Genomic DNA, 25,041 nt, shown 5'->3' on the forward strand with positions numbered 1-25,041 from the left:
CAGAGGCAAAGTCTCTGTCCTGAGGAGGCCGGCAGCGGGCAGTGCCAGGAGCCACACGAAGGCCTTCTGCACTGACAGAGGCACCCCAAGAGCGCTGTGGGGTCACCCAGGAGAGGCCGTGGTTGATTGAAAGCGAAGGAGAACACACAGGTGCCCACGCCCGCACACGCTGGTGAACGGTGCCCAGAGTGCAACACGCCGGCCACGCCAGGCCAAAGAGTTCTCTAGCAGGTGCGCAGGGAGCAGTGCCCCCGGCCAGGCTGGGCTGGGGTATGTCCTTGGCGCCCTGGGACACCCAGGGGAATGTCTGATGCGCCCACACAAGCCATAACTGAAAAGCATGCCATGCCTCAGCTGCTCCAGGTGCCCCTGGCTGCCAGTCAGAGGCTCAGTCGGGAGAGAGAAGCATCTTTAGAGGAGCCCCTCTTAGGTGCCCTCTCTTCCTGCCCCCGGGATCCCCGGTCTGGGGTTGGGAGGTGAGAGGAGGGGTCCCCGTCCAGGCTGACCAGCCAGGCCGGGGGGTCGGGGTGGGAAGGGAGGCAGTGAGGGGCTGCTCTCCGCTTCTCGAGTTTGTTGTACTTTCCTAATAGATTTTGCGTCTGTGTCACCAGGACACCGAGGACCATCTCAGAAACCACTTAAGCAATTTAAAATAATCCAAGTGCTTATAAGGCACTTAACATTTCCTCATACTTCAGGCTTCCCAAAAACCCCTTCCAGCTGCAAGCTGAGGCCGCCCCACGGTCAAGAGCGACCGACCCCCATAGGGAAGGCAGACACCCAGTCAGGCCACGGCTCCCGCTGGTCACCCAGCCCCAGCAGCCCCAGCAGCCCCAGGCAGGCAGACGGCCAAGCCCCACAAAGCACCTCAGGTCCTCAGCCCCATCCCTCTGCCGCCAGGAACCCCCACCTACCCACCGCCCGCCAGCAACCCCCCACTAGTGACTGTGTCCTGGCCAGTACCTGCTATTGTCCTCCTTCAGGAAGCCTTTCCTGACAGCCCACTTTCAGGCTGGTTAAGGGGCCCCCTCATGCAGCTTCAGGGCACCTCGTTCACCCCCACTACAGCATTCATCTCACTGTCATTGAATTACTGCCCACGTGACTCCCGGCTCAGGGTCCTTGGCCCATACTCCATGTGTCAAAAGCATGGCACAGTCTGCACAAAACAGGGGTCCCCGATGTTTGCGGAGCAAAACAGTGAATCCAAGCACGACTTCACAGAGTCAAGGGGGACACCCACTCTTGCATGAACCCAGAGCCCAGCCAGGCTCCAGCCACCCTGGACACACCACAGGCTACACCCAAGGGAGGAAAGGGCCGGCCCTGTCTGGGTCCTCACTGTCATCGTCACCCCCACTTCAGAGATGAGGCTACCCCAGCTCAGAGAGATCCAGTTACTGGCCCAAAGTCACACAGCAGATCTGTGGCAGAGCCAGGAGGGGCACCTCCAAATGCAGGTCCAGGAAGCCCCCAGGGACTTGATGAAATAAGACTTCACACCCCCAGAGTCCCCTTAGCAGGGCTGGCTTATATCCAAACAAGCTCCCGGGCTCCTAATGGGGGGTTGGGTTTGAAAGGAAACCAATGTCCCGGCACAGAACGTGAGAAGAAACGTGGCCCCTCTGGGAAAGTTCAGGAGGCTTAGTCCCTAGGAGCCCGCAATCCCGCTCCTGGGTATGACCCAGGAGAAACTCTTCAAGAGCACAAGGAGACATTGGCAAGGACGGTCCCCCAGAAAGATCATCCGGGAACCCTCCTCAGTGACCACGCAGAACGGACAGGAATCACACAGGGCTCTGTCGCAGTGGAGAGCTGCCTGGCACAGGAGAGGAACCAAGCAAACCTTGTAGCAACGTGACTGAGCAAGCACAGAACAGCCACGGTGTGATCCTGCGTCTGTCACGCTTAAAACATGCAAACCAGAACTAAGTGTTATCGATGGAGAAACACATGTGTGTCCATATTTTTTAAGTGCACAGGAATTAGAGGAATTGAAAACAACCCATGCAGGGCAGGGCTGCGGCTGTCTCTGAGGGGGTCCAGGAGACGCAAGAAGGGACCTCTGATTATATTTACGATGTTTTCTTTCTTAAAAGAAAAACAAATTCTGACCCTATTAGACCAAAAATTCAATATTGGACCAAGCCAGGCGGTGGCTACAAGGGCAGTTTATTGTATTATCCTTCATAATTTTCCATACACTTGAAAGAGTTCATTTTTAAAATATGTGACGCCTGGTGAGAGAGGGAAACCCCTTCCTGTCAGGCCTACATAGGCGATGCCATTCATCTTTAATAAAATAAAGGTTCTTCATAGAGCTGGGTGCACCCGGTTTCCCACAGGTCTCCTCTCCCAAAAGAGCTGACCCTGGAAGCCACGCCCCTTGAAGAGCCACGCCCCTCGACGAGCCACACCCCTCGCCGCTCCCGCCCTCCATCCTAAACTTCTGGTGTCTCCCACCTGGAATTCATTCTTAAGGGTTAAGCTCTGCCCCCTTCCTGCTGGGGTGGGGGCAGCTTCCAGAACCTGAGCGTAGAAGGAGGGAGGCTGCTCAGCGTTGGGGGATAGAAGCTGCAAGGAACACCCACTGCCGCCCCCGGCTGGGTCCTCTGCCCTAGACCCCAGCCTTGGGGGGAAGCAGAATGCAGACCAGCTGCTTCTCTTTACTCCACAGCCCTGACCTGAGACACCCAGAGCCATCAGGGTCCCTCTCCTCGGCCCAGGGCTGGGGGTCTTCTCTGTGGCTCCCACACTGCAGACACTTCGGCTCTAAGGAGTTTCAAATCCCCCTGGGACACTGGCCTGGTTGCACCCTCACCAAATGTGCAACTTGCAGCCAGGGCCGAGAAGAGCTGCCAGCCTCACCCCGGGCAAATCCCAGGGACAAAGTGAGGCCTGGGGAAGCCTGAGGTCCGGAGGGAGGGAGGGGCAGGGAGAGTGGCTGGAGCACAGGGCACCACAGTGACTGCTCTTGGGGCCCTTTGGGCACAAGGCCCTGTGCTCCCCACTTTACATCCCGTTGAACCCTCGCAACCACCCTGTGCATTTTGCAGACTGAAAACTGGGCTCAGAGAGGTTAGGAGACCTGCCCAAGGTCACAGAGCTGTTCGTGGCAGAGTGAGGATTTTCTCTTGCTGAAGCAGGTCCACAGCCCTGTGACTGGCCTGGTCTCCCCACAGCCCTCATCACCCCAGTCACCTCACAGGCGAGCCAAGGAGAGCCCAGAGCAGCATCACAACATGCCTGTGGCCAGGCCACACTTGCAAGGGGAAACTTCTGGAGCTCTGCAGGGGGGGCATCCTGGGTTGGCGGAGGGGTTACCAGGTTGGGGTGGAGTGCCCACTAGGAAGGCTCAGCACTGAGATGCCACAGGCGGTCATCAAGGTGGCAGGCAGGTGCATGGCCAGCATGGGTGCCAGGCTGCGGAGTGCCCGGCCACAAGCAGCTGGGCTTGGTGGCTGCTTCCCCCTCCTGGCCCCAGGGTGAGGCAGCCCTCACTCAGGGAGAGACAGAGAGGCCCAGAGAAGGTGCACAAGGGACGAGGGGGAAGGGAGCTGGGAGGACATGAGAGGGAAGCAGAGTCAGAGGCTGGTGACAGATGTAAGAGAAAGACAGAGTGTCCCTGCTCCCCGCCTGCACAGCCCCCCGGGCCAGGCCTCTCCTCCCAGCCCCCAGGCCTGGGAGGCAGACCTGGGCCTGCATCTCATCACCTGGCCCCAGCCCAGGCCCCCAAGCGAGAGGCAAGCATAAAGGTCAACTGGAATATAAAGTAGAATTTGCCTTTTCATTTCCAGCATGTCTGGGTCATAAAATGCTAGTTTAATAAATTGGGGGAAACAGAAAAACACACAGTTCGCTCAGGGCTGGGCAGGGTGGGGGCCTAACGTCGGCAGCACAGCTCCCTCGCTCAGTCCCACACCTGCTCCCAAGGCCAGCAGCCGCCCTCATCTGTCTGCCTATCTGTCTCCAGGCCAGGCAATGGGAGTGAGGGGGTGACTGAGGGGTCCAGGCCAGTCCTGCCCGTGACATGGTCTTGAAACTTTGGGGAGACCCATGAGTGTACATGAGAGACCCCTGTACCCCAGGATTTCAGCCCTTGGCAGGTCAGGAAAACCTTAGGGGTTTTTTTGTTTGTTTATTTGTTTGTTTGTTTTTGGTCACCCTGCAGCATATGGAGCTCCTGGGCCAGGGATCAGATCTGAGCTGTAGTTGCAACCTAAGCCGCAGCTGTGGTAGGTCCAGGGATTGAACCTACATCCCAGAGCTTCCAAGACACCACTGATCCCATTGTGCCACAGCAGGAACTTCAGGAAAGCTTCAGGTTTTGAGTCAGGATTTGGACAAGGAATCTGACTGCCCGGCAGACATCAGGAAGGGCGTGCCAGGAGGAGGGCACGGCCCAGGCAGAGGCCCGGAGGCCGGCTTTGGGAAGCACGGTGCTTGATCAAGGAGGCCTGGACTCTGGGAAGCTCTGCGCCCCTGCGGGAAAGGCTCCCGGGTAGAGGAGTGGGGTCAGAGCTTTCCTCACCCAATACCGTCACTGCACAGTCCAGAGAAGGCAGCCTGCCCGCCCAAGGTCACACAGCAGCAGAGCCAGGCCCAGAGCACAGGCCCCTGAGTACTGAAGGCTTCCAAGGATCACCCCACCCCTCCCACGCCTGACAAGGGGAGGGTCGGAAGGACCCCAGGACCATCTCACAGGGACTCACCAGGGTCACCCCTCTGCCAAAAGCCAGCACCCTCAGTCCAAAGAGCTCCCCACCCTGCAGGGCTCAGACTACCTCCCCCCTTCAGATGCTCTGTCAGCAGGAGACCAGGACCGCCTTCCTCGAGCCCTCCTGTGTGCCCGCCGCCCGCTCCCCACTCTATCATCGCGCACGGCGCAAGGTACATGCGATTCTGCCCAGTTCACAGATGACATGAGGGGGGTTCTATAAACCAGTTTACAGAGATGAGGGGGGTTCCGAGCCACTGAGTGAGCTGCGGCCAGAATGGCCCGAATCTGGGCGACCTCCTGCGTTGCCTGGGACGCGGCGCTCAGCCAATACCCGGTATCAACCACCAGGCCCTGCCTGAGCACTTCCTGTGTTCCCCCACACCCCGTTAGTCTTCACAACGCCCCATGAGGTAGGTGATGCGTGGGTCCCCATCTTAAGCACAGAAGTGCCCCCCTGGTAACAAAGGCCATCAGCCCAGGGCCCACGTTCTGCCTCCCCCGCTGCCTCCAGTTCTGTCCATCCTCGGGTCAGGAAGGGGGGAGCAGGAAACAAAGGGGGAGGAGTTGGGGGTTGGGGGGGCAGCAGGGGGAGAGCTGAGAGGAAGCTCTACCCTTCGTCTCCTCGCGGCCACTCTGTGGCTTCACAAGGACAGTTCAGGGACTACCTTACAGGTGAGGGAACTAAAGCCCCGAGAGGCTCAGTGACCTCCCACAACACCCTCTGCAGCTAGAAGGAGCAGGGTACGGGTTTGGGAGCCCCCTTGGTCCTGCTCTCCCTGCCCCCATAGCTGTCTGTGTCCTCCTTCTAGAACTCCTGGATCACGTCACAACCCAGCACAGTCCTCCTGCCCCGGGCCTTCGTACCTGCTGATCCCTCTCCCTGGAACACTTTTCCTCCCAATATCCATGGGGCCACCCCCTGCACTCCACTCAGATTTATGCACAAATGGTTCCTCTTAAATTATCCCCCTCCAGAGTTCCCTTGCGGCTCCGCAAGCTAAGGATCCACCATCGACACTGCAGCAGCTCAGTGTGCTGCTATGGCGTGAGTTCAATCCCTGGCCAGGGAACTTCCACAGGCTGCGGGTGCGGCCGAAAGAAAGAAAAAGTCCACCTCCAACCATCCTGTCTAAATGGGCACCCCACCCCCCATGGCTCTCTAGACACTCCTGGCTTTGTCCTGCAGGGAACTGCTCCTCCTCAGTGACATTAAACTCGTATGTGTGTTCCCTGCCTCCCCTTCAAACGCAGAAGCCCTTGAGACCCAGGCCTCCATCTGCTGTCTTTCCTGTTTTACAACGTTTCCCACCTGCACTGCCCGTGAGGAGCACCTGGGGAGCCCAGGCCCTGTCCCAGATCCGTTAAATCCACATTCCTGGGCTGGGGATCAGATACCAGGACTTTTTTAACTCCTTGGCTGATGTCAGCATGTGGCCAGATGGAGCCTGGGGCTGCAGCAGTGCGAGGCCCAGAGGAGACGTCAGTACAGATTTGGTGAGTGATCAGAGCATGAATGAGTGAATGAATGAATGGATTCTACAGATGCACAAACCAAGGACCAGATGGGGGACAGCGAGCCAGAAGACAGCAGTCCTAACCTTGAGCTTCCCCAGGCAGCTGCCCCTCAGCCCCTCCGCGTCACACACCTGCTCCCACCTGGGCTCCAGGAGCCACAGGACATCTCCAGGAAGCCTCCCCAGAGGCCCCCACTCCCCTTTTAATCCCCACTAATCAGCCTGTTTGCCAGGCGGGCGACCAGAGCTGAAACCCTCCTGCTTCCACTCCTGAATTTCCCGTAATCAGAGAGGTTCTGCCACCCAGGCAGGCCTTGGAGGAGGTGGGCTTGAGTGGGATGTGGGGATGGGTGGGGGCACTCCCTGGAGAATCCAGATGGGACAGAAAGCTGGGACACCAAGGAGGACTCAGAGCATCTGTCCAGTTGCCGCCAAGCCTCCCAGCAGATGTCCCAATACTGCCAAATACACACCCCGGGTCTCCTCGGCCATGGGGGCCAGGAAGCTAGTGTTCCCAGAAGCGTATGAGCCACCAGGCTCGAGAACCTCCAGGCCAAGCATCTTGTACCTAGCACCCCATCTGTAGGCAAGGGCTCGCTGGGAGCACAGAGAGAATTGGCAGAGGGTCACGATTCCCCTCCCGCTCCCTCCCCCCTTCCCCAGTTCAGGCTGGGGTTTACAGAGGGGCAGAGGGGCAGGCTCCCACCACAAAGGGACACCTGGGTTTAGGGGAGGGACTCTCTAAAAGCAGAAGGCGGGAGGAGTTCCTGCCCAGACACAACATGATCCACGGCATCTCTGGAGCTCCAGGATGCAGGTTCGATCCCTGGCCCAGCACAGTGGGTTAAGGATCCGGCACAACTGTGGCTGGATCTGATCCCTGGCCTGGCCTGGGACGGCTCCCCAAAAAAGGAAAAAAGCAGAGGGCGGGAGTTCCCTCATGGCCTGGTGGGTTGGGAATCTGGAGTTGTTACTGCTGTGGTGAAGGTTGGATCCCTGGCTCAGAAACCTCCCCAGGCTGCAAGTAGCCAAAAAATTTAAAAGCAGAGGGAGAGCCACATGGTCCTCACCTCAGGAGCACAGCCCCTGACAGCCACCCTCAGCAAGACCCCTTCCCACACCTCCTCCGGCCCTCCCCCACCCCCTTGGTCGCCCAGCATTTCCCACAGAAATGCCCCCTCAGCCTGTACTGGCGACAGCAGCATCCCACATAGCCACCATTTCTGCCAGAGCAGTGCCATCCCACATCTTTTACAGATGCACGAACTGTGGCTCAGAAAGGCCACACAGTGTACTAAGCCAGGTCTCAAACCCAAGCCTATCCAAGGGCCAAGAGATAGGAGAGCAGAGTGGTGAAGAGGGCAGATTCGGGGCCCTGCTGCCTGGGTTCGCACCCCAGCTCCACCACTTACTAGCTGTGTGACCTTGGGCAAGTTGCTTAGCATCTCTGTGCCTCACGGGATAAGCCCTGTGCCCCTGCTGCTAGGGGCTGCTGTTAGGGCAGAACCTGACAAGGGATACAAGCCTCGGGGAGGTGCTTATTTCCCCTCAACCACCCCTTCAGGACAGTCCGTCCTACTCCCCTCTACAGCAGCCTACAGTGGGGACAGGGGCTACCTTTTAACAGGCAACAAAGCTTTAAGTGCTCATGCCCTCTCTGCAGACAGGGTCCCTGCTGTCACCACAGAGTCTGAGGAGACCCGGAGGTGCAGATGCCTCGCCCCGCATGCGTCCATTCTGCCAGGGTATTCACGAGGGCCCCCCAGGGACCTGCATTTGCGGGATCCTGCAGGTGCAGCCCAGAGCCCAGCAGGATCAGCTGACGGTGTGAGTCCCATCTCCTCACCCCTAGAGCGAGTGGCCCTAGACAGCCCAGCCATGAACAGGCACAGCTGTGTTCCCATGAAACTTGGTCAATACTAAAATTTGAATTTCACATAATTTTCCTGTGTCACAACATATTGCTACTCTAATTTTTTTTTTCAACCATTTCAAACACAAAGACCAGGAGTTCCCTGATGGTGCAGCAGGGTTAAAGATCGGGCGTCGTAACTGCTGTGACACGGGTTCAGTCCCTGGCCTGGGAACTTCTGCAAGCTGTGGCCACAGCCAGAAAACAAAAACATAAACACCATTCTTAGTTCACGGGCATACAAGAACACGCAGTAGGTTGGAGGGCAAGCCAACAGAAACAGGAAACAAATAAATACGGACATGACTCCAAACTGTGATGTGGGCCAAGAAGGAAAAAAGGACAGACTAACTGGGGAAGCAGGGCATTTCTCTGAAGAGAGTCCATTTCAGCATTAGGTTGAATAAGAAGGATCCAGACTTAGAGAGCGAGGGGGAGACTTTTCCATACAGAGGAGACACAGGTGCAAAGGAGCTGTGGTGGGAACATAGCATGGTGTCCTCCAGGAACAGAAAGGGAACAGTGCGGCAGGTGCAGAGTACACCCAGGAGAGGCCCAGGGATGTGGTCAGCACACCAGGTGGCCCAGGGCCCCTCCGACTGGCAAGCAGTTTGGAAGTTTGCATTTTATTTTATTGTTGTCACCTATTCCTGTGGCATATGGAAGTTTCCAGGCCAGGGGTCGAAACAGAGCTGCAGCATCAGAGCTGCAGCTGCCAGCCTGCACCAGAGCCATAGCAACAAGGCATCCAAGCCACGTCTGGGACCTACACCACAGCTCAGGGCAACCCTGGATCGATCCCTAACTGGCTGAGCCAGGCCAGGAAACAAACCCACATCCCCATGGATATAGCTGGGTTCTGGGTTTGTCACCGCTGAACTGCAACGGGAACTCCCAGAAGTTTGCATTTTAATCTAAGAGCAATGCAAAGTCAATAGGAAATTTAAGCAGGGTGATGAGCAGCTTTTTCTCCCAGAAGTGTTTGGAAGGAGATCCTGCAGGGTTTGCTAACGGTGGAAAGAGAGAGATCAAAAATGCCGCCAAGTTTTTGGCCTGAGTGCTAGAAGACAGAGCTCCCTTCAGGGCAGACAGACAGGCTGAGAGAGAGCAGGGAACACAAAGACTCCCCATGCGCCCTGGGTGAGGCGCCTGGGGAGGGGGCAGACAAGCCAAGCACCAGGCAGGCAGCTTCTCTAAAAGCAGCCACAAACCCTTAGAGCACTTAGAGTGCCGCATGGGATAAGCACTCACAGGGCCAGGCAGGGGAGGCACGCAGAGGGCTACTGTCACTCACCAGTGTCCCTGGCAGGGCCTCTCCTCTGAAGTTGGGGCACCTGCCCACCCACGCGCTGGCTGGCAGCCCCTTCCTCCTCCCACCTGCTTGCCCCTTCCGCACCCCCTCCACTGCCCCGACTCCTAGTTCTCAAGTCCCGCTGTTGTGACAGCAAGAAAACCGTCCTTATCCGCAAGTTAAGCTGGCTGCTCAGTCTCAACATGACAGGACACACGCAAGGCCCAGCAGATGGTGGGGCCTCTCCAGGATCAGCCTCAAAGGTCACCGTCTGTCACTGCCCACCAGGTCCAGCCTCTTCCGCATCGACGGAGTCACTCATGCTGACTTAAGGCCCAGCTACAAGCTGGACAGTGACACATCCTGCCGAGTGACTGTGTGCCAGGCACCGTGCTAGGCCTTTTCCGGACCTTAACCCTCCATCCCCACGCCGGACCTGAGACCCCTGTCACCCTCCTTTTGCACATGAGGACACCAAGGTGCAAACGGGCTAAAGAATTCCCCGAGGTGGCAAAAGCCGTCTGGCGCCAATGTCCAACTTCTTAACCACCAGGCCGCGCGACCTCCCCTGCTTGGAGCCTCGGGGTTTTTCTCCACTGCAACATGAACGAGGCGCTCAGTGAAATGATTTCTAGACCCCTCTGAGCTCTTACAGGTCAAGGATTGAAAACTGCTCCCTTCCAGGCACTTAGTAAGTGCTTTCTTCCCCACAACGATGGCTGCTCTAGGACAGGATCATCTTGGCTTGGCCACACTGTGGTGTAAATGACTGGTCTGGGGAGGAAATGCAGTGGAAACGCTGGAGCAGAGATGCAAAGCCCGGCCCGACTGGCTTCAGCACTGGGCTGTCCCCACGACAAGTACCGGGCCACAGCCTCCACGTTAAGCTCATCTCCAAACAGTACGCTCTATGTCCATCAAGACTCCTGGTCCTAGGACAGCACAGCCCAGACGCAGGTGAAGGGGGGATGGGAAGAGCCCCCCCACCCTACCCCCAAAGTTCAACTTTCCTGCCTCTGTAAATGGCTTTTCCATTTCTCGCCCAGCCTCTCATTTCTATCAGTTTAATTATTGAGGAGCCCTCTTGTCGCCAGCCTGGAACATTAATGCTGTTAAAAGGGATCCAGGGACTTCGGACCACGGCCAGCTGTCTCCTCTGGCTCTCCCCCACCTCCTGGCCTCTCTCCTTTGCCAACTCGCCCCCTCTCAGCCCCCTTCCTTCTCCCCCACCAGGCCTCTACCTCCCCGTCCTGCACTCTGTGCAGCCTGGGGGCCCCCTGCCCCCCTGCACCCACCCACCCATCTCTCTGGAACCTGAGGAGACACAGACAAAACAGAGGCCACAGTCACACGCCTATGTGTCCAGATGGGCAGAAACAAAGGACACCTGTGAGCACCTTTGGTCCCAGTCCCCTCACCCTGTCCGAGCCGTCCCTATCCTGGGGGCAGTCAGCACAGAAGGCACAGCCCATTCCCACCTGGGACACTGGGCGCCCTGGGAACAGGCTGTATGGCCCAGTGATGACAGTGACCTTTCCCAGAGGGTCCTGGGATCTCTTCCATCTCGCTACAAAGTGGGCCCTGGCTCCCACCTCCACCAATGTCACAGCCCCAAGGGCCTGATCTGGTTGTTTTACCATCTTTTTAAAACACCCAGAGCCACCAGGGTGTTTAATACAAAGCTCAGATGGGGACACTGCTGCAGCCCCCTCTGGCCTTCTCAGAGGCTGGGGGTGAGGCCCAGACCAGCCCACGCAGAGCTCCCACCCCACTCCCGCTGTGATAAGACTAGTCTAAGGGCCTTTCATTCCCACCACCTATCCCTGTGCCCACCCACCGCTCACCCCCACTTCTCCCCTGGCTCCCAGAAATGCCCCCGATTCCTGATGAATCACAGGATTGGGCAAGTGCAGTCCAGAAAGCATCCGAAAAAGAGGGACCCAGCCTCAGGGCTGCCATCCCTGCTTGAGGCCAAGCTGGGCACTCACTAACTCTGCAGACTTTGAGGAGAGGAGGGGCCACCTCCAGAGGCCAAGAATCTAACAGCAGGTGAGGGAGAGACCCAGAGGCTCCCTCACACTAACCTCCCTCCCTGCACACACACCCCCTTTGGCATACACGCGCACGCACGTGCGCGCACACGCATACTCACACACTCACACACGCACGCGTGCCCGCACACAGAGCAAACGAGGAGGCTCTGAGAGAGGAGCGGGCACATCATTATTGGTAAAATGCTTGTAATGTTTTTCTCTCTACCCGGTAGCTTTCAGTTGTTTTAGCAGCTTAGCGAAGCACTTGGCTCCAATTGAATTGCAAATCAGCAGCTCTTGCCCCAGGAAGAGACGAAGGGAGGCGGCAAGGAGGGGGCTGGGAGGCACCAGAAGGAAAGGGAGAGAGGTGTGTGCAAGGAAGAGGGGGAGAAGGAAGGAAACGAGCCAGGCCAGCCAGGTTCAGGGCTGAGGGCACCAGATGCAGGGGCCGCCCGCTCCCTCCAGGCTCTTCCCCAGCTCATCTCCATTCTCTGTGGGCTCAGTAGCCAATGCCTCATCCCAAAAAATCAGGACACATTTCTAACTATAATTTCGAGGTGGAGCGGGAGGGCCACACGGGGCTTTCTCAACCACCCAGCAGAAAAACATATCTTCCCTGGGAATTGCAATTATTTGAAAACAATGTCAAAACAAAAGTCTTGCTTTTTCACCCTGGCAATCTCCTACATTCACATTTCCATTCCATGCCTGTCTTTTAACCTGTCTACCTTCCTATCTACCTATATTTCTATTCCCTCTGTCTGGGCTTCTTAGATCTCTGTCTGCCCATCTCCTCCTCCCTTCTGTCGTTCACCAGCACCCCCCCACCCCTCCACCCACTCCCGCCTTAAGAAATCCCTGCAGAGGAGCAGAGGTGACCAAGGCGCTGCCCTCAGCTGTTTCAGCACCATGGTCAGCACCACGGGGCTGTGTCCCGCTGTCGTCCCGGGGACCACAGGTCAGCCCCGAGATCTCAGGTACTGCTAGGGCATGGGGGGGGACACACCCTCCCTCAGCTTGGGGGGGGCGGGGAGACAGGAGCTGGTCAGCATCCTGGGTGTGGAGGGCCCCGGCTGTTGTTGGAGGAGCATCTCGGGGGGGCCACCCACCTTGAAGAGGCGGAGGATGTTGGCCACCATGATGGAGACTGAACTCGCCGAAGCACCGATGACGCCCACCACGCGCTCAGGTTTGGTGATGATGGGCGGGCTGCCACTGCCGCAGCGGACCTCCGTGCCGTCCTTCTCGATGAGCGCCTGCACAAAGGTCAGGGACTGCTCCAGGGCGTGGGTGTCCCTCGAGCAGGTGTCCAGAATGCGGGCGCCCAGCGTGATGTTGGGCAGCAGGTCCGGGTCGTTGTTGATGCGGTCCAGGGCAAAGAGCATGGCCTCCAGCCGGTGGATGCCCTTTTCCTTCTTGAGTTCTCCGCAGGCCTTGCCCTCAGAGCCGCGGCCGTGCACAGGGAACAGGCCTCCCAGCGTGATGTCACCATCTATGCGGATGGAGTTCATGTGGGGGTGGCCTTTGGGCTTCCCCAGGGAGGAGGGCACCCAGGGCCCATAAAGGCTGAGCACCAGGCAAAGGGGCAGCCGGGCCCACCACCAGCCCCAGCCCCTCTTCCCAGGCATCTCGGAAATCCCTAGAGACCCATGAAGGGCAGGCCTCGCTCCTAGCCTTGGTGGGCCCCTGGCCCCACAGCCTGGGGGAGCATGGGCAGAGCAGCCCCCACCGGTCTCTCCAGGGCGGCTTCAGCAGCGCGGTGGCTGAGGGCGGCCAGCGGGCTGAACCATGCTGGTGCTCCCAGCCCCACGGGCAGCGGCAGGGAGCGGTCGGGCTGCAGCAAAGCTCTGCGCTTGGTCCCCACGTCCTGCAGGCCTGTTCTTGGTGGAGGACTGTGCACGGAGGAGAGTGCCCCCAGCTCTGCGTATCTTGGCATCAAGGAGAAAACAGCTTCAGCGCTTGCCTCCTACCAACCTTAGAAGAGAGAGACAGGGAGAGAATCAAACAGAGGCCCGAAGAAGACGTTAGCTATTCTGATCTCTCATCAGGAGCCGGGGAGAAGGAGAAGCTGGAGGTTATCACCAAAGACTCCGTCAATCTCCTGAACTTGGCTGCTGCTCGACTTTGGGTGAAATGGGAGAACCTGAGGCAGGAACTGGGTCATGTTTGAAGATTTCCGAAGGCCTGTGCCCACTGCCATCAGAAGCCCGGGCAGCGGAGAACAGGCTCCCCAGGGAAGAGCCAGGGCAGCTTGGGGAGAAGAGGGGCCCCCACCACACGCGCCCATGAGAAGGAGCAGGCGGAGACTGTCCCAGCCACACTGCCCATTTCAGAGATGAGGAAACTGAGGCTGGGAGCAGGAAGGCCCCTGGCCGGGGTCACTCAGCATGACGCCACCTGGATCTCAGTTTCCTGACTCCCAGCTCTGGAACCGGACACACCTAGGCTCCTTGAGGCCTCGGGGACAAGGAAAGCCAGCAGGGGCCTCAGGAGAAGAAATCAGGCTGGGAGCTACTCGGCCTGAGGCCTGGAAGAAGCAGGGTCTGCGGGAGTTCGGGGTTCTCCCTCAGAGTAGGGCTCGGGTCCTGGCCTGAACGCCTACCCCTACCCCGTCGCTGGGATGGTTGTCATCATTACTGTTGTTGTGATTAAATATTTATTAGAGGAGGGAACACCAGCTCTTCCCCTTTCTCGCTGCTAATCTGGGCTAATTTCCCCAGGGGTTCCTTCAGCTTCCTTTGAAGCCAGCCCCTCCCTCCCCTCGACATAGGAGGCCTTGGGGAGCAGGGCTGAAAGCTGAGTCAGTGTTCGGCTGGGTGCTCACCCCAGGCCCCGTCCCCACGGCTTTGTCGAATGAAGACCAGCAAAGCCGCTTGCCCGTTCTGTGCCTCGGTTTCCCGAGCCATTTGGAAGCAAAGCTTGTGTCTGAAATGGGATGTTTCCCTGGAGACATGCACCCTCCATCAAGGCCTCAGACCCCCCACCCCCACCCCCCAGAGGCCTTGAAGCTCCAAGTCTGCGGAGGGAGGAGGGGAGGAGAGGGTACAGCACCCAGGCTCCAGCCTCAGCTCCTGGGCCTCCCTGGGCAGCACCTTCCTGCCCTCACCTCACACCCCACCCCTCATCAAACTGCTCCCTCCCCCATCAGCCCCTCAGAAGCCAAAAGCATGGCTCTTCATTCTCCTTAGCCCCCTCCTGCAGGAGAACCAGGAGCCCAGAAGCATCATAAAGTCTCCCAAAGTCACACAGCAAGTGCAGATGGGTGAGGACTCAAAGATAGCACCAGCCACGCTGAGAGCCTGGGAACAGGGAGCCAGGACCCCATGACCTGGGGTGGGGTCAGGGTTCTGGGGGAGACTGAAGGGCTGTTAAAAGATAAGGGGAGGGGGCAGCTACCCTGCACAGAGCCCTCATCAGCGCTCACACCCTTGTGTGAGTGAGTTTACCACGCCTCTTTCCCAGGGGCCGTGGGGACTGAGAGGTCCTGCGTACCATCTGTGGAGGCCACGACCAGGCAATTCAGAGGAGACACAGGAGAAGCTCAGACACCCCACAGGCCTGCCACCACCCTGCTGGAGGCGACCTGTCCCTGAGGGAATCCTCAACTTCAAAATCTGTAAGTGGATGTGCTGGAGTAAGATCCAGACTGTAGGCCACATGGTCCCCGGGACGGCCCTTCAGTTGTCACTGTGATGGAAGGGAGTCACCTGCATGGCTGTATCCAGGCAGGGGTCAGAGGTGACATGGGTGGGACACAGCCTGCTCAGTGAAACACTGTCTTGTCCAAATGCCAAGAGTGCCCCGTGGAGGAGAGGCAACAGCACATGACAACTCCCAGCTGTGGGCCAGCCACCGTCCAAGGGCTCTGCTGACGTTTTCTCGGGTGACACTCACGTCCCTACACGCTAGGGCGTATTTGATCCATGTCACACAGGTGAGGAAGCTGAGACACCCCTCACATGGGGACACAGCCCAGGGACACAGAGCTTGGGTGGGCTGCCCAGACCCTAGCCACGCCGGCGCTGGCCCACGGGCTCCCTCTGGCCTGTCCAGCTCTAGCTTCCGGGGGGTTCAGGCCCAGGTTCCCTGAATTTCAAATGGAGGGATTCTTAGCATTGCGACAGGCAGTGCCAACGCTGCAGCAGGGTGGGTTCAGGCCGGGAACCGATGTCCAGCAGCTTCTGACAGGCGGGCCCTGCTCAGGCTTCCAGATCCTTCGTGAGGGATCAACATTCACTTCTCCTTGAAGCCTGAGCACCTCTGGGCTGAGCAGTACCCACAAAGACACACACACACACACACACACACACACACACACACACACACACACACACACGGTATCCAGGGAAGGACCACATGGGGATGAAGCCTCAGCAAGCAGAAAGGCAAATCCTTACAAGATGAGAAGCGCCCCAAGGCCCAGGCCCCGCCCCAAGGTGGCAAGGTGCCCGCAGGCCTCCCTCCCCAGCACGGGGTCCCCACTTGCCCACAGGGGTCCCGCTCCAGCCCTCAGTCCCACCAGTCTGCCTTTGCTGAGCTTCCAGAATAGCTGGGCAAACCTCCACCTCTGTCAGCCTCCCCTCCTTCCTTTGATCCTGCCTAACAGGCGCCAAGGAAAAGTAAAAATACCAGAGTGAAAGGAACCCAGAGAGCAGGGCTGGGGGGAGCAGGGCGGGAGGGGAGACTGCCTCCCCCACGGGGCCCTACCTGCGGGGAGGGGAGCTGGGGTGGGGCTTGGAGCCCCCAGCCACCCCCGCCCTCAGGGTCCAGAACAGCAGGAAAGCTCAGACGTGGGGCAGCTGGGGTCCCTCCCCAGGCGAAGTGGCCAGCATGGCTGCAGGTCTCACCAGCTCCCCTTCAGGGGGGTCTGACCTCCCCTCCTTTCCCGCCTCCCTCCTGGCCCAGGCCACTGCCCTCTGCCACCCTGGCTGAATTGTGTGGCTCCGGGGAAACAGAACCAGGCAGGAGGCATGAAGAGCAGAGGAAGAGCGATACCTTGCTGGCCAAGGGCATTTTCCGGAATATTCTCTTCAGTGAAAGGGGATGTGAGGAGACTGAGGGGGGGTGGTTGCTGTCTACCCTCCCCCCAGCCCCCCCCCAACCAGCTGAGGCCCTCTCAGGTATCTGAGGAACTCGGGAAAGCCGCCTCGGTCACCCCTTCCAAGTTTTAACAAGCAGGACTCCAGGCTCCTCTCCTGTGTCACCTCAACCCTTTCCTCTGCTGCCAGCGCCTGGGCCACAAAGACCTGCAAACCACAAAACCACAACCAGGAGAGCTCCCCTGCTTTACTAAACAATAGCCGAGTTTTCACGGAGCTGCCTTTTTTATCCCTCAAAGCTAAGGAGACAGAATTCTCCAGAACACAAAATAAAGGGAAGGGACCCTGCCCTCTGCTCCCGGGGGAGGGGCCACAAATAGAGGGGCCTCACCTCCAGCCCTCAGAGGGAGCTCGGGCTGGGCTCCTCCGCCAGCCAGGCCCCCAGGGGCAGACCCAGAGGGGGCTCCAGGCCACCCCCCACCTCTTGGGGGCCCCCTCCCCCTCCGCTTTCCCCTTCCCCTCAGCACCTGCTTCACCTCGGCTCACTTTCCCTCTGCTGCGCCTGCCCAGCCTAGGTGCTCAGAGAGGAAACTCCTGAGCCATTTAGAAGCCCCACCCCCAAAGGGGAAAGTGAGGGAGACCCCAGGCCTCTCCCCTCCTCTGCACCGCACCCCCACCCCCACGGGAGCCCAAGACCGCAGGCCACTTGTGAGGCCCCCTCTCTCCTGTGCCCAGGGAACCTGCACCTGCTGGGTAGAGGTGTGGTTTGCCAGACAGGCCTAGACCCAGGGAGCAGGGGATCAGAGCCCTCTCCACCCCAGCTACACCCACGACAAAGCCCATATTTTGATCCCCAGCTGCATGACTGGGGTCCCTGGGGAAGGGGGGTGACGGATCCACTCCCTCAGCCCCTGGCAGCACAGCCCTTTCCCCACCTGGACCATATGGAGAGGGACTTATGTCCTGCTCATCCTGCTGTCCCTGCACTCAGCCCGCACAGGGCCTGGCACCCCTCCGGGGTGAGGGGAGGTGACTGAGTGATGCCTGCCCCACCCCCGCCACTCCCAAGTCATCTTTTTCTATGTGAGTAGAAAGAGCAGCCCTGTTCCCAGGCACTCACCCAGCCCAAGCCATGTCCTGAAAGCAAGAAGGAGGGCACGGTGGGGTCTGGACCCCTGCCCCTTCCTTCAAGTCCTTCAGCTGCTCACCAGCCTGACCGGGAACACTCCTGGGTTCAGAAACCCCAGTTCTCACCTCAAAGGCCAGTTCCACCAAAACCAGGTCCTGATTCAGAAGTGACCAGCTCTGTGCTGGGCAGGCGGTGGGCTCTGAGAAATATGTGTGGAAGCAAAGGAGGAAGGGCCAGAGGCAATCGTTCCTGAGCTTCACGCCCAGGGAAACTAGAAGGGGACATTTGAAACCAGTTGCCCAAGCTTCCCCACCTTCTGATTGCCCCCAGCCTTCTCCGTGGAAGGCTCAACTTCAAGAGAGCAACTGAGATGCTTCCTCCTCCAGGAAGCCTGCCCTGATTCTTCCAGTTCCTGTTCCCTCCTTTCTCCGCAGTTAATGCCATAAAGCCTCTCTCTGTGTTGTTACCTGGTGTTGATGAGCCTGGGAGCAGGTTGGGGACCTGTGTGCACCGCACTGCCCTCATCTCTGTAAGCCCCATGCCTAGCCCAAAGCTCAGAACGCAGGAAATTTTCTGTAAACAACCAGACAATGCCAGGTCCCTGCCCAGGGCCAGCATGGCAACCCCACTCACCAACGCAGAGCCCAGGGCAGGGCGTGAGGTCTGCAGCAGCAGGCCGGGTCCGTGGCGTGGGACTCAGATCCTACACTGAACGCTTTATAACCCTCTTGTGTGGTCAGGCACAGAACATACTCCACGACCATTCAGTTCCTCCCTGTGCTGTCCTAATCTGTGCTGAGCTCCTGCCATGCGCCAGACTCTGCTCTGGGTACTGGGGAAATGCTGGGAGTGAAAAGAGATGCAAACATCGGCCCTGGGAAGCCAGGCTCCCAGTGGGGGTGGGGCAGGAGACAGTAAATACATTTACACGCAGAGGAGTGGCGCTTTCGGGGATCAAGGGACTATGATGACAAATAAGACAGGTAAGGAGAAGGGGAATAACCCAGTGGGGCTTCTTCAGAAAGAGATAGTCAGGGAGGGCTTCTCAGAGGAGGTGGCATTCCAGCAGAGATGAAAAACACTAAAGGCATGAGCCACTGATCTGCAGGAAAGCATCCCCAGCGGAAAGAGCAGCACAAAGACCCTGAGGTGCGCATGCGCTCAGCGTTCATTGCTCAAGGAACGGCCAGGAGGTCGGCATGGCCGGAGGGTAGTGGGAAGTGAGAGGGACGGGAGAGGAAGACAGAGAGGGCTCCCAGTGCAAGATCCAGCAGGGCCCTGTGGGCCGCGGTATGGACAGAGAAGACACCTTGAGCACAGCGGCTCAAGGGGCTCATGACGAGGAGAGAAACCCGAGTTTCATAGGGCAGCCACCTGCTGAGGCCACTGCAGCTCACATCTACTGGAGGGCAAGACAGGCACATCTCACTGGCAGTGGGGCCCACCAGTTAAGCCCAGAAAATGCCTAGCCTTGGAGCTCCCTGGTGGCTCAGTGGGTTAAGGATCCAGGCCCAGCCACCAAGTTCATACTTGCTCAGGTCTCCTTCAACCAGCAGCCCCCCCTTCCCCATAGACCCCCAGCCTCTCTTTCCCACCCCAACTCACCCCACCCCACCAGCCACCACCATCCCAGTTTCTAGCACAGCACCCGAGTGGGCAAGTGTCTTTGTTTGCAGCGGTTGCTATGCTATTACGGGCTTCCCTCTAAGGCTGTTTCTTCCTCTCTCCTCCTTCTTCCTGTCCCTCTCCCTAACCCCGGCACTGCCCTGGAAAGCTGGGGCCTGCTGGCCTAGAGAGTCGAGTCGATGTCCAAACTCCACCATCTTGCACAGCCGCAAATGGCACCATGGCTGTGGACAAGACTTCCAACCCTAGGCCACCCTGAGGCCAGGCACAAAGTAGGGGCAGTGACATCTGAGAAGCCAGAAACGTAAGAATGGGGAGTTCCCGTCGTGGTTAACGAATCTGACTAGGAATCATGAGGTTGTGGGTTCGATCCCTGGCCTTGCTCAGTGGGTTAAGGATCCAGCGTTGCCGTGAGCTGTGGTGTAGGTCGCAGACGCGGCTCAGAATTGGCATTGCTGTGGCTCTGGCGTAGGCTGGTGGCTATAGCTCCGATTAGACCCCTAGCCTGGGGACCTCCATATGCCGCGGAAGCAGCCCTAAAAAGAACAAAAAGACAAAAAAAAAAAAGGAAGAAAGAAAGAAACGTAAGAATGCAGGTCAAGTCCCAATCTTTTTTTTTTGGTCGTTGTAGGGTTGAATGTGCAGCATACGGAAATTCCCGGGCTAGGGGTCCACTCGAAGATACAGGTGTGACATATGTCACAACCACAACAAGGGATCCAAGCCTCATCTGTGACCTACACCACACCTCACGGCAACACCGGATCCTTAACCCACTAAGCAAGGCCAGGGATCGAACCTGCATCCTTATAGATACTAGTCAGTTCCTTAACCCACTGGGCCATAACACGGGAACTCCTCAAGTCCCCAATCTTCATTTCTATGTTCAAAGCTAAAATAACCCTGGAACAATGAAGCATTTTGACTAGAAGTCACAGCCCCAACCAGGAAACAGGTCCAGAGGCTAGTTTCTGTCTCCGGGAGGAAACAAGGGGCGGCTGGGAGGGTTGAATGCAGGGGACGTGGGGCAGGACCCAAACCTCCTGGTCCCGAGGCAGGTGGCCCGGCCTGGACAAGCAGCCAGCTGAGCTCTTGCGGGACCTTGTCACCGCCAAGGGGTGACCAGTGCTTTCTCCCAGAAGAGCGAGGCTTAAGGAGACACCACAGCCTGTGCTTGTGGCCACAAGTGGCCCGAAATGGTATGGGCTGTCATTATGGGCTGGCATTTCCCAATTACTGCAGATAATATCTGCCTTAATTGAATGGGGTCCAGATAATGTCATTATGCACTGAGCTCCCCGATTTATTGAATATACGTGTGTACACATGTATTTATGCCTCACTGCTGCCAGGAGATTGCTAAACGGTGAGGTTAATAATAAAACATTTCGACGGGAGTCATCAGCTTTAATTTAAGGGGTGATTTTTACGATCCTTGTGGTGCTTGTGTTTTCTGAGGAGCCAAGGGAACCTCAGATAGGCGGCAGAAGGATCCCTCAGGCCTGCGGGCTGGGAGGCTGTGGGCAGGGCTGTGGGCCAGGCTGCATCTTTCCTAAGCAAGTTCTCTTTCTAGGCCTCCCTTTCGGGAGCAAGGCCCGGACATAGAAAGAGTGCAGGGGCGGTGGGGGTGGCAAGGCAGAGCCCCCGGAGCTTACCCCAGGACTGGCAGGGAGGAGGACGCTGGCTGGGAACTCGGAGCTGCATGGGGCTGGGCTGGGAGGCAGGAGGGAGACAGGGACAGAGGCAGAGCAGAGGCCAGAGGGAGGCCAGAAACTGCACAGCCAGGAAAGCAACAGAGCTCCCAGCAGCGACAGAAGAGGCAGCCTGCACTTTGGCAAGGGCCAAAGGCAGTGAGATCTCTAAATTAATTTTTGATAGTCCCCTGCTAACTGGGGCAGAGTTGACTCGGCAACAAGCCCTTCCAGCTCTTTCCTACAACCAGCACCAGGGTGGGAGCCCCAGAAAGCTGGTGGCCTCTGCTCGGGCCCGCTGCCCACCAGGGGAAGCCAGGCCCCTCAGCCTCCTCCCTCAGGTCAGCCTCCTCCCTGGGCTCGGCCTGGGCAGCCGGCAGCTCTGCCAGCCCCAGTGAGCAGGGCCGAGCCCAGATGCCAGCTCCCCCGCGTCTTCTCCAGGCGGCAAAGGCGGTATCGCTCTGCAGAAGTGAGATAACCTTCCAGCCAGCAGCCGGCGGGCCCAGCTGCCTGGGCTGCCGGAGGGGCCTGCCGGCTGGAAAGTTGGGTGCTAGGCCGAGCAGAGGAGGACAGCAGGGTGGACAGATGTCTTGGGGTGGGTGGTAATTAGGGGCTGCCGGGCTCCACGCTTGTCTAGGGCGGAGGATGTATCTATGGCTGTAATTATAAAGCTCAGAAGTCCATGGGTCCTGGCCCCATCTTTTCCTGCCAGCTGTCCCCCTGCAGCAGGGCGGGCTCGGGTGTGGCCAAGCATCATGGGAGCTGGGCTGGGGACCCCTTGGGGAGCCAGTGAGGGGGCTGCAGAGCCCTCCAGGTCTGCGCCCGCCCTCTGACCCCCCTGGCCAGCACATCGCTCACTCCCAGCCTTGCTCTCACCTACCTCGGCTGCCTGCCTGCCTGCCTGCCGCTGTGCAAGGCGCTCCCTCCTGGAGACGTCACGCCTCCAACAGAATGAAGCCGCCCAGACGCAGGTTGGGGGAGGAGGGAGGAGGGAGGAGCGCCTGTGCTAGGCCACTGAGGCCGGGAAGGCAACCGCAGGCATGTCCCCGCCTCCCCCTGCCCCGGCTCAGGACCTGTTCACCGTGACACACCGCCGGCCCCCCACCATCCCACACAGCTCTCTCTCTCGGAGAGCCCACCCCTGGGAGAGCACTCCTCTGGATGAAGCATTCCTTCTTCCTCCCCCAGTCGCTCCCAAAGGCAAACGGCCTGGGAGGGGTAGCCCTGGAATCGACTATGACCTCAGGAGGGGGTAACTTGGGGGTATTTTTTTTCCCTGAAAGGCATTGACAGAGAGGGGAAAGTTGATGGCTGCAATGACAAAGTTGCAGGGACATGGAGACAGTGGCTACCCATTCGCCAGTGGGCAGGCACGCCCCTCCAGAGCTAAGCAGGGCTCCAAGGCACCACCCCCAGAGGTTCCCCACCCCTGCCCAAGAGCAGGACGGTAAGGGCTAGAAAGACCCGAAAAGACCCTCCAAGAAGTGGTCCTCTGGTGGGCCAGGGAGAGGGGCTCCCACCCTCCTCTCCACAGCAGCCAGGGCCTGCCCAGGGGGCAACCACACTCAAGAGCCTCCAGACTCCTCTGTGGGAATTCTCTCTGCCACGCCAGGAAAGCTCCTGCAGCTCCTCACCTTTGCCTGGAAGTTCTCGCACCACTGAGGCCTGCGAGGAGCAGGGGGTGCTCACCCAGGGCCTGAGGCCCAGCATCCCCTGTGGATCCAGGGCAAGAGGGGGCCCACCCAGGGGATGTCCTGGCGATAGGGCCATGGGAATGAGAACATTGCTCACTTCCACAGAGAGCTGGCCAGGAAGGGGGCTGTCCTGCAGACTGTGGGAAGGGGGCACCCAGGATGGAGATTCTTACAGCGTTGGCCGGTGCCAGCCCTGAGCCCCCATTTCACCCCAGCACGAGGGGGAAGGGCTATGGCTGAACACAAACACACACAACCCTCCCTCCACCAGCATCGAGGGCTTCCTGCCAGACTGACCGAGGGGCAGACAGTCCGACCACCGCTCCAACAGACACGTGGCTTGGGGCACCCCGTGAAGCAAGCCCAGCTCCGCCTGGCACAGCAGCTTCCTCCCGCGCCGGGAGCAGGGCCGGTGAGCCGAGTGGGGAGAGAAGCAAGGAGCCTCCTCCAGAAAGGACCTGAAGTCTGAAGGCGAGGGTGTCACTCGCGGCCTGGGGGAGGGGGCGCTCGTACGCTCAGGCCTCCGGACTCCCTGCCACCGCCACCGCCGCCCCATTTCAGCACAAACAGCCTCAGACCGCCCCGGTGCGGGGGCGCCGCTCGCAGTCAGGGCCTCCACCTCCCGGCCCCGCCCCCGCGCGGGGAGGGGGCGCTTCCAGCTCCTGGGAGCCGGGGAAGCCCGACCCCGGAGTCCGGGGACACCCCCCCAAAACACACACACACACACACACGCACACCCGCCCCGCGGCCGCCTAGAGGTTCATCAGGGTCCCAGAAGCACCTGACCCTGAAGTCCCGGAGCTACCGGGAGACCCCAGAACCTGGGGTGCCGTCCCAACCCGCCTCCGCCCAGAGCAAGCGGCCTCGGGCTCCCAACGCGGGGAGCCGGACGCCGCGCGGGTGCCGGGAAAGGAGCAGAGGCGAGAGAGGCTGCCGCTGCCCTCCCGCCGGGAGACCGCAGGGAACCCGGGCAAAGAACTGCCCGCGCCCCCGCCCGCCCCGCTCTCCGCAGAAGGGGCGCCCTGACGCCGCCGCCGCCCCTACCTGAGCGCGGGCTCGAGCCCCCTATCCGGTGGAAGCCGACCCGACCCCAGGCACAGAGACACTCTCCCCCAAGCCCGCAAAAGAGTCGCTGCCCTACTCCGTCTCTCGGGGCGCCGGCAGAGCCCGGCCCGGCCCCGAGGGGAGACCCTCCAGCCCGGGTCCCGCGCCCTCCAGCCGGGAGGGCTCCGGTCCGCCGACCTTCCTCCGGGCAGCTCCGAGCGCGGGAGCTCGGCAGAAGCCACCTCCCAGAGCCCCGGAGCGCCCGCCGCAGCCCGCGCCCCAGAGGCCGGAGGGCACGGTCCCCCTGCCCGTTCCCCGCGGGCCACAACTCACCGCGCGCAGGCGAGGGGTCGGTGGTGTGGGGAGGCGGCGGCCGGAGGCTTGCTTCTCGCGGTGGCCCGAGCCCAGGCCCGGGCGCGAGGCGCTGACGCTGCGGACCGAGCCCGGCGCGGAGCCGCCCGGAGTCCGGGACGCAGCGGGGACGAGCTGGCGGCCGCCTGGCCGGAGCCGCCGCCAAGCGCGCGGCGGTCGGGCTGCTGCTCCGGGGACAGCGAGCCAGGGAGCGGCGGCCAGCCCTGCTTCCACCGCCGCAGAGCCCGGCGTCCCAGCGCTCCAGGGCGCGGGGTCCGGCCGAGGGCTCGCAGCTGGGAAGGGAGTGGAGCGGGAGCCGAGCAGCGAGCGCAGCCGGCCGAGAGGCGGGCGCCCGGAGGCGCCGCGGCAGCCGCTCGGCAGCAGGAAAAAATGAGAGCGAGCGAGAGAGCGCGCTGGAGAGCGAGCGAGAGAGGGAGCGCGAGACGGGCAGAGCGAGCGAGGAAGACGCCGGGAGGGGAGGCTGCGGGAGGGGGCGGGAGCCCCGAGCACGAGGGGGCGAGGGGACCGCAGCCGCTCAGCCCCGGCGCCCGCTGCTGCTGCCGCACTCGAGAAAGCGCGAGCCTGGCCGCCAAGTTTGCGCCGCAAGTGCGGCCGAGCGCGCGATTTCCGCCGGCCTTTTAAAGAGAGAGCCTCTGGGAGCCCAGCCAGTCCCCGCACCTCCACCGCGGAGCCTGGGGCTCCCAAGGCGACCCGCCACCCCTCCGCTCCCCTCCCACCGCGCCCCGCCGGCGCCCTCTTCCCGAAGCCCGCTTCACCCCACCCCCCACCCCCGGGGCCTGTGGGGGCTCCTAGACCCCAGGACTTGGCAGGGACCCCCTCCTGACCCCTAAAGGGCAAAGGTCAGGCAACAGAGCCCCTTTAACACTCCCTGAGAAGTACAGCAAACACCCTGATGCCAAAGGGTCCCATTCCTCCCACCCCCACTGCATCCTCCCCACCCCTTGGGGTACTAGGACCCCAACCTGAGGCCAGCTTC

At 60.0% G+C, this 25,041-nt stretch overlaps 1 protein-coding gene across 3 annotated transcripts in view; it reads right to left on the bottom strand.

Annotated features, from left to right (window-relative positions):
• The window catches only part of GRM4 (glutamate metabotropic receptor 4), a 100,129-nt gene extending 75,640 nt beyond the window's left edge, over window positions 1-24,489 (bottom strand). For 2 of the 3 annotated variants that reach the window (XM_084966952.1, XM_021098606.2), the window contains exons 1-2: window positions 24,027-24,489; window positions 12,580-13,444 (exon numbers count right to left, since the gene is read on the bottom strand). In XM_084966952.1, coding sequence (XP_084823078.1) covers window positions 12,580-13,098 — 519 coding nt within the window. In that variant the 5' untranslated portion in view covers window positions 13,099-13,444; window positions 24,027-24,489. Of the gene's footprint in view, window positions 1-12,579; window positions 13,445-21,835; window positions 21,908-24,026 lie in introns of those variants that run through there. The other variant, XM_084966951.1, reaches the window with a different exon arrangement.
• Window positions 24,490-25,041: the final 552 nt, after the last annotated feature.

The sequence above is a fragment of the Sus scrofa genome, chromosome 7 (genome assembly GCF_054392235.1).
Source record: "Sus scrofa isolate SSC_HxYL_T2T_F1_AM1 chromosome 7, Sscrofa_HxYL_maternal_Yorkshire_Landrace_v2.0, whole genome shotgun sequence".
Lineage (NCBI taxonomy): Eukaryota > Metazoa > Chordata > Mammalia > Artiodactyla > Suidae > Sus > Sus scrofa.